At 39.0% G+C, this 8,845-nt stretch overlaps 1 protein-coding gene across 1 annotated transcript; it reads right to left on the bottom strand.

Moving 5' to 3' along the window:
* Positions 1-721: 721 nt before the first annotated feature.
* rnf114 (ring finger protein 114) lies at positions 722-8,590 on the bottom strand. The gene is made up of 6 exons (XM_061811785.1): positions 8,340-8,590; positions 6,189-6,339; positions 3,222-3,328; positions 2,378-2,492; positions 2,193-2,300; positions 722-2,050 (listed from the first exon to the last, which is right to left on the bottom strand). Exons 1-6 carry the CDS (start codon positions 8,474-8,476, stop codon positions 1,985-1,987), a joined length of 684 nt encoding a protein of 227 aa, XP_061667769.1. The 5' UTR covers positions 8,477-8,590; the 3' UTR covers positions 722-1,984.
* Between the last annotated feature and the right edge of the window lie 255 nt (positions 8,591-8,845).

Below are 8,845 nucleotides of genomic sequence, written 5' to 3'. Positions count from 1 at the left end.
TTTCTCTTGCGGCCTTCAATAGAGAGAAATGCTGTTGGATTGAGAGAGACGCAAACTGATTTAGCCACAGAAAAATATTCATCTCTTGGTCGTTAAAAGGCAAAAATGGGCAATCTATACCCGAATATCATCGTCATATTATCTACCCCCCCCACACACACACATCACAATTGTCAACTAAATCCTATTTCTGTATCTAGTTTGAATGATTTAAAGTATTAGAATTTAGATTAAACCCAGCATTCTAGGAGAAAATGAGATAAAACCAAATGGCCACGGGATTATGATGACGTGCACTTTGCACAATCCAGTGACACCCAAAACAAGACCTGGATCAAAATGCTTAGCAATTTGCTCATTATTGAGCTTAGAGTTTGCATCCTACTGAGAGCCCTCATTTAGCTAAATGACAATAAAAGGAATGAGAGACAGTAAACCTAATGACCAGTAAAATTCGACTCCACTCCAAACTAAACAAGCATTAACAGAAACATTTGTTGAATTATTACCTCTGGTATTGTCAATCAAATCGTATCTTGAACCCGATAGATTCAAAAGAAGAGCAGTGGCGTTAGTTAAATGGTGATTGAAATAAACAAGATGGTTAAACACATACAGTGTTGTGAGAGGTATATTGAAAGGGTCATTAAAAAACTGAAAACACACTTAATACAGATTTAACTGCAGACTGCCAACAAAGACCATCAAGTCATGAAACGTATAAGGCTGGACGGCTACTTCATCTGGGTTTATTGTGCAGTGTGCAGAGTGACAACCTTTTGATAGATTAGTTGATAATACAAGTAATTGGAGAACAACAGTGCATGGCAAAAAAAAAAAAAAAAAACAATGGCCATTCAACACAAACAGTATTGACATCAGGCGACAAAACAATTTGAAGTAGTTGTGGAACAATCTGCTGCCACTTTTTGGAAGCACAAGTGGTTTTTGTCTGCTTTTTTACAAATTTTCCACCTCAGTCAGAAGTGAAAAAGTGTGAACCAAGCAACTAAGACGGTGAACATGACAAAACAAAGCTAAACAGTAAGATACATTTGAGAAGTGTACAAGCAAAGCGATTGTTATTCTGCTAGACTATCAATAACTGCACGTGTATGTATGTCATAGTCAGACTAATTCAATATAAATCATTTGTAGAGCAGCAGTAGAGCACATTTAAGTACAGTACACAGTATAACTGTCCTCGGAATTTAAATATTGGCTGTTAGGTGTGAAACGCTACTGCTCTCCAGTGGCCAAAACACGCAGTCTCAATATGAAAATACATGTGGCGGACGCAGCACACCACACTTGCATTAGTTTGTCGAGTGAACCATTAGCAGTATGACTTTAGAAACTGGGGAAATACAACAAAAATCTACAATCGAGCATAATGACAAGGGAGACAGCCAATGAAAACAGTGTTTGTTATTCCTCACATTATTCCTTTCCAGACCACACACACATTGTACACACTAAGATGTTAAGAAAAACTCTGTACACACACACGCAACTCTTCCCCTACCCTCTGAACAACCCTATATGTGTGAAACTCCCAAAACTTATTAACTCTTGAAGTCAGGTTTGCTTTCAAGTTAGCCTTCTACTGGAAGTACCTTACCCTAGTAACGACAAAAGGGAATGTGATTTGCAACTTGGATGTGTTCGGGGCTTGACGCGTTTTCAATAACTACTGAATTGCTCTGTTGGTAAGTAAATATTCAAGTTGCACTGGAGAAGAAGATATGAGACAATCACACCAGCAACACACCTAAATCAGACAATATGCTCTTCAACTGTGTTGCATGGTTTATTTTTGTCAGAATAAACTTCTAAACTCAAGAGTACAATCTCTTGTGAAAGTCATTAGCCATCCACCTTTTCATGACTAATAAATGACAACACAAGCGTGCTCTTCTGCCTTCTTAAGACGTCACATCTCCATCCACCCTCACTTTTCCTCCTTGAGAATGTTCTTCACACTTCAGTTGTCCAGAAGGGAGCGCTGTAGAGCCTCCTGGATCATTGTGTGCTCATCTGTAGAATAATCCTGTACAAAACAAAATCAAGCCTCTTAATTTCACTGGAGATGACGTGATCTTGATCTGCCATTGATGACTATAGAAGCCAAATATCCATGTTAACTAGTAGAGGTGGCAGTAAATGAGTTAACAGTGAAAGTGTGGACTTACAACAAAGGTATCATAAGAAAAGGTGTGTCTAATCTTCAGGTGCTGGAAGAAGTCAGTACTCCTGTAGTTGGGGTCCCCCCATGGCATGGAGGCACAAATGGGGCAAACCTAGACACAAATGAATAATGAATCGTGTTTCAGCCATACATTGGCAGTCATGCAGCAGTGTGAAAATGACTTCTCACCACTTGCCGTGCGTCGCGGGCATGCTGGGTAATGCAGTGCTCAACCAGGCCATCTTGATCAAGGTTCTGGCAGTTGCAGTAGGGGCAGGTAAAAGTATAACGATTTGGCACTGGACTATAAAGACACAAACCACTATTTATGTCACACACTGCTTGTTAGTCTCAAGGTCTGCTAGCTTAATGCCAACACAGAATGCAAAATTCCATTGATGGCCTTATGAATAGCATCAGTGTTGTGGTCTTACGACCCTTTTGGCAAAAGATATTTGACCACAAATGGATAAGCAACACATGTAGACTTTATCCTCTGCAAAGAAGGACTAATATTACTGCAGCTTAGTGAGAAGCTGAGATCTCTTCCTGTGCAGTATGGTTACTGCATGTCTTTCCTGGTCACAGGTTGCCAATGCGTGTGCACTAAAAGGAGCAGAACTAATACCTACCCTAGTGAGGATAAAACTGTATTGAAAATGGATGGGTGAGTTCTGTGCATGGTTATGGAAAGAGTTTTATCTCGAGGCAACACTGTAAATTGTATTACTTTATCTTTCGGTACAAGGAAGATAGAACACATCAGTGAGACTTAGTAAAATGAAGCAATATGATACAACTACTTGATTCTTTTGTACTTCTGTTTTTTTGTTTCTATAAAAAGTCTTTGTGTCAAACTGCCAACATTTCCAAATGGGATTTGTTTTTGCCACCCTTCTGTCAAATCTTAAATTTGGCTAATGGAGTTTAATTTGGTCACGGCGTACTTTTGTTAATCCTGCTTGTGATTAAACAGTGATATATCAACTTAATAAAAATTTTGTTATTTGACACAGTTCTGTTATTTTGTGACCTGATGATAGCAGGCTGGCTCTGGGCAGTGGTCCTAACGCCTTCCTCAATGTACTCCTGGTATTTTGGGCAAGCGCCTGTGTGGATTCTCATCTGAGAAAGGCCAACCTGATGAGTAAGAAAACACATTAAGAACCAACCCAGACATTGCTTCATAAGGAAAATACCCAACTCGACACAAATTTGTCTCATTAAATAGTGAGGACATTATGTATCATTGTATGTACGTATCTATTTGTATTATGTATGCATTGAAGTCGTACAATTTGGAAAACATTCAGGCAATGCCTCTATAGCAGTGATCACAAATACTAGGTCGTGGACAACAGGGAAAAATAATTATAGGGGGTCTCCAGTTTACAACTGTCACGGGTAGGAATGTCCCGATCCGATCACGTGATCAAAAATCTGGGTTGATTATTTGATTTTAGGCTTGGGGGAAAAAAAAAAAAAAAGTTAGCATTCATACGTGCATCCATCCATCCATTTTCTATCCTCACAAGGGTCGTGGGAGTGTTGGGGCCAATACCATCTTTTTTAGTGCAGGAGGCAGGGCACACCCTCAACTGGCTGCCAACCAATTGCAGGGCACATAGAAACAAACAAGCATTCACACTCACAATCACACCTAGGGGCCACCAATGAATGCATTTTTTTTTTTGGGGGGGGGGGGGGAAGGGGAGGAAAAGGGAGTGCCAGGAGAAAACCCACGCAGGTACATACAAACGCTACACATGTGGGGCAAGGATTTCAACCTCGGTCCTCAGAACTGTGAAGTTAACGCTCTAACCACCCAATTATCGTACATTTTAAATGTTACAAAGTGATGAAAAATAATCTAAAGGTACAAAGAGCTTGCCAAATGGAACAGTAGCATCTTTGCTTTATATGAATATCACTTTTCAGGGTATTTTTAGCATCATTGTAATACAAGTGGTTGATAATGACATCCAGACTGTTTTTGTGTGAGCTTGGGTAACACACATGCGTAGTTTATTGTTAATTGAAACACCCAACAAAAAGAATTACGCACATTGTATATTTAAAGACAAGACACATGATCATTTAGGAAATTACCATCTTAATGCTAACAGTCAATGGATAACTCAAGTGCCGAGCTAGCTAGAATTACCATTAGATCACGGATGGAATTTACCTTCAAATGGCTAATATTAATAAACAAACTCCACAGTAACATATACAGACAGGTAATAATATGTGGATGCATATTATCTTATTAATCTGTGAAAAACTAGTTGAATTCAAACGTTCTTCTTTTCTTTGTTTACTGCATGTGTAGCTCCATGTATTCATCCCTAAGAGGGCAAAGTGCACAAAGAGCGGACTTGACTTCAAATCTGACTGAAGTTTTCCCGTTTTAGCTCAATTAGAATTACCAAAGTTATTTCTATTAGCTAATTATACACGGTTTTATTTCTGGCCTATAAATATTATTTCTCTTTGTTCTCCTAAATATTTAATGTGAGTATTGGTAGTTCTATAAACATACACATTTCCTTCAGTGGCACGCAGTATTGGAATAACATGCTCAGCCAGAGATTACTCATTGTGGTATCATCACTTCGAAACAGGCAAAAGTCCTATGCAATTACCGCAAAGTGGAGCTACCACACCACAGTAGCACTTCTACTATGATCCATCATCAAAACAAGACACACCTAACTGTGTGTGTCTGTGTGTGGGTGCTGGGCGTTGACCCACTCGCAGCTGGAAATGTTCCGGCTTTCAAAGCGGAGCTCATGGTAGCGGTAAAACTTAAACATCACTACAACGAGTGTAGTGGTTAAATGGACAATCTTCAGTGTAAATTGATATGAGTCTCTTTCAAATACCACAATGAGGGTTGACTGTGGCCTGTCTGCATTCTGCAAGTGGTGCTTGAAAAGTGGTCCTGTATTACAGCGCATACTGAAGCCTCAATACAGTACATCCTGTCACTACGTTACTAGAGTAAATTATTCATAACACTTTAAACTTGTTTCAGTGCCCCCTTGAAGCTTCTCTAGAGAGCCTGGTTTACCATAGCTTGCTCTCTGTGACAAAGACATGTCCGTTTTCAACATATCACATAATGTAAGTAAGCAGAGCTGGAGTGGACATGCAAAGTGGCGTAATGCGTGTGCGAAAGGGTGTAAAAAATTTTTTTTTTAAATTTATTTTTATTTTTTTTTAAAGAAATGAAAGCATTATGACCAAGCGTCTCCATTGTTCATATCCTGATATTACCTATATAGCCTTAGCCTACAGTAATGGGTAATAGCGCAAATACACAAATATATACAAAAATGTTTACTTTGAACCATAATTTTAGTAGGTAAAATATAGCTTAAGTACTGAACAGTACCAAATAAATACTTTTGCAAGACAAAATCAAATTTCATGCAATTATTCATGCAAATTTTTTTTTACTCTCAACAATATGACATAATACAATTCAGCTGCACTCAAACCAAATAAGTCCAATATGATCCATTCATTCACTTCAGTTCACATTTAATTAACTGTCTGCATGCCACATTTAGACCATACAGTCAGTTCAAATGTACGCAGATGTAGGGTATAAATCTGTTCCTTGTGAATAAAATGAAATACAGAATAAAATGCAGGTTAGTAGCAAAAATAAATGAGCAAACAAATATACTTTGGGGGGAAATTATCCCATGTAATATTCTATAGGATAATCAATTCTAAAAAGATTTCATAGTGACAACCCAATCTTAATTCATATAAAAGTGGGTCAAAATTAGACGACAATAAAAAAATGTGGATCCCAGGTTAACAACACTAAAGAACCAAATCAAACTTGTCATTCATGACCGCTCAAAACTTTCAAAGGATCACTTGTGGGGCTAACTTTGTTTTTTCTTGGTTGTTTTTTCATTGTTACACCGCATAGAATTAAGGGCATATTTTAAAACTTAAAAAACAGAATTGAACCAACGCGTACCTGAGCTCCACACCCTTTACACGCAGCCACAGATGATTGGATCAGGGCCTCGAGCTCCACAGCTTTCGTGCAATGGCCGAGCGCCGCCCGGCACACGGCACATGCGGGCTTCTGTGGACGCAAACATTTCTGCAAACAACTCTGGCAGAACCTGAGGGGAAGGAAAGAAAAAAAAATGACTCAAGAGACAACACAAACTGGCAGTTCCACATATTGTATCTTTTAGGGAGGGAATCTCTCAATGCTCAAGTCACAAATCTGCACACTTTAGTAGTGAATGACTCTCTACTTCCCTCTCAGAATTAACATTTATGGTATATCTGTAAAATGTGCCTGTTTGCAATTCAGGATCCATACCAAATAGCAAAATAAATTATTAGCTCGTCCATTTCACATTTTCCACGGAGCAAAACATTATGCTGTTAAAAATGCATTTTGGACACAAAAAGTGAGAGGCCAATCATTTTGCAACTTTTCTGGTTCTTTTGTTGATAAGCATGTGGAGGCAATCAATGATCAGACCAAGGGGAGAGTTCAATTATGTATTAAACAAATAGCAACAACATACAACCAAATTATTTACAGCACACTGGAGATCATTCAGCGAGTCAAGCAGTATCTCCTTTCTTGTCAGGTGATCTGGTCATCTTCTTCCCCACAAAGTGTGGGGACTTTCCAACCTTTGTTGTTACAAAATGTGACTATTGTCACTCAAGTGTGATAAAAGACTGCTTTAAACATTATTTGAGCGAAGGTAAAAAAATAAATAAATGAAAAGAAAAAAACTTAACATTTCCTAGCATTAAATGAGCACATGGTGGACATTCACTGAGCAATATGTTTCAGTATGCAAGGTGACTTTGTTCTGTTGAACAAATATGTCATGGTTTTTTTGTATTTTTCATCATGACAAAAAAAGGCACAAAAACAAAGGGTTTGCACTTACGCCATAATGCCAAGGGAGACAGCAATTTCAGGGACACAAGCAAAACAATATGATCGTGAAAATAAGAACATATAATCCAAACTCCTTGTTTTTAAAATCAAAGAAAATTGTTGTAGACCATAAAATCATGTACAGTTTCTTAAAAATGTATTATTTAATCAATTTTTTTTAATCAATTACATGATGTGCCCCCCACCCCAAATGCTTGGCAACTTCTAACACCCTATAGCGCTTGGGGGGGGACCCTGAAGAACCATTTTAATAATTTATTATTTATTGAATATTGATCTACAGCTCTTTTGTACTTTCTTCAATGTTTGTAAGAATTCGATTAGGTTATCCTTTATAAATAATGTTATACAGAGTTGTACTTGTGGGGGCTGCAGGTGTGGAGATGGGGGGGCACACTTTTTTTTTCCTCTTCCTGGGGGGTCATAACAGAAAACAATGGAGAAGCACTGCACTGGAGTGTCATTATTCCTCTAAATCTTCATAGTGATTGACTGATTCTAATGACACCAAAGAAAGCACTGCCCGTATAACCCGTTGAGCATAATGAGTCCGTTTCGACTTTTAAAATAATAATAAAAAAAAAAAAAACGTTATATATATATATATATATATAGTTTCCTTTTTTGTTTCATGGCAAGTGAGTCAAAGTACAACTGCAGTACTGTCATCGACAGTACTAACAATGGTAGCGGCTGTAGATGGCACACGCTTGTAGTCTTTTGAGCTGTTTACGTAATCTACACAGTGAAGAAAAAGACTACAACTCCCATGCGAGGCCTGTTTGATGTAAACAAAACTGATACAGATACTGGTGGGGCAAACTAGCAGGGATTTTGCTACATAACCAAAACGGCAAACAAAGAATGGACATATACGTCTAACGCTGGTCCCATGAAAAGAAGAAATGGCAGCACTAGTTCTTTCCCTCATCGTTTACTCCGTGACACATATTGGCGTGGGGTTTAAAAAAAAAGGAAAAGAAAAAGAGGACAGAAGAAAAATGTTAAACAGTTACACACGTCAGCACTGTGCAACAAGGCCTTCAGACAGAAACAAAAGCAAGGCCAAAACAAGCTGATAACTTGACTAAACCACATTTTTCTTTTCAGATCGTTTCATTAAATGACGCGTCGCTTATTTAATGGCAGACGACGTTAAAGAGCCTCGCTCCCAAATGGGGACAAAGTACTTACGTGTGGCCGCATTGTGTTGTGACGGGACTATCGAATATTTCGAGACAAACGGGACAGAGGAACTCGGACACGTCGCTGTTGGTTTCGGAGGCGTTTTTCTTGTGCTGTGCCGAGCTGAAGCCTCCGAGCATCGCCATTTCTTTCTCTTCGCTGTGTTGCTTGGGTTCCCGCTGACCACGTGATCACCTCATATGGGCGCTTGTGAGGGGGCGGAGCAAAATAATCCATCCACCATGTTCTGAACCGCTTATCCTCACAAAGGGTCATGCGAGATTTAAAAAAAAAGCGTCACGGGAGCCCTCGAGCCCATCCCTGGTATCTTCGGGCTGGAGGCGGGGTACACCCTGAACTGGTTGCTACCCAATCCTAGGGCACACTTCTTTTTCTTTTCCTTTCGGCTTTTCCTATACACTGACACAAAGAATCATGTACACTCACAATCACACGTAAGGGCAATTTAGAGTCTCCAATTAACCTACCATGCATGTTTTAGGGATGTGGGAGGA

This window comes from Syngnathoides biaculeatus, chromosome 2 (assembly GCF_019802595.1).
Source record: "Syngnathoides biaculeatus isolate LvHL_M chromosome 2, ASM1980259v1, whole genome shotgun sequence".
NCBI lineage: Eukaryota > Metazoa > Chordata > Actinopteri > Syngnathiformes > Syngnathidae > Syngnathoides > Syngnathoides biaculeatus.
Note: the sequence above shows the minus strand (reverse complement) of the source record. Positions and strands in the feature narration are given on the sequence as shown.

What these genes read in the sequence shown, in the direction of transcription:
- rnf114 (XM_061811785.1), bottom strand. Translation starts at nt 8,476, where the DNA reads ATGGCGATGCTCGGAGGCTTCAGCTCGGCACAGCACAAGAAAAACGCC. An exon ending in ACAACACAATGCGGCCACAC is followed by an intron (nt 6,340 to 8,339) that starts GTAAGTACTTTG and finishes CCTTCCCCTCAG; the next exon opens with GTTCTGCCAGAGTTGTTTGC. An exon ending in TTTCTTATGATACCTTTGTT is followed by an intron (nt 2,051 to 2,192) that starts GTAAGTCCACAC and finishes TGTTTTGTACAG; the next exon opens with GATTATTCTACAGATGAGCA.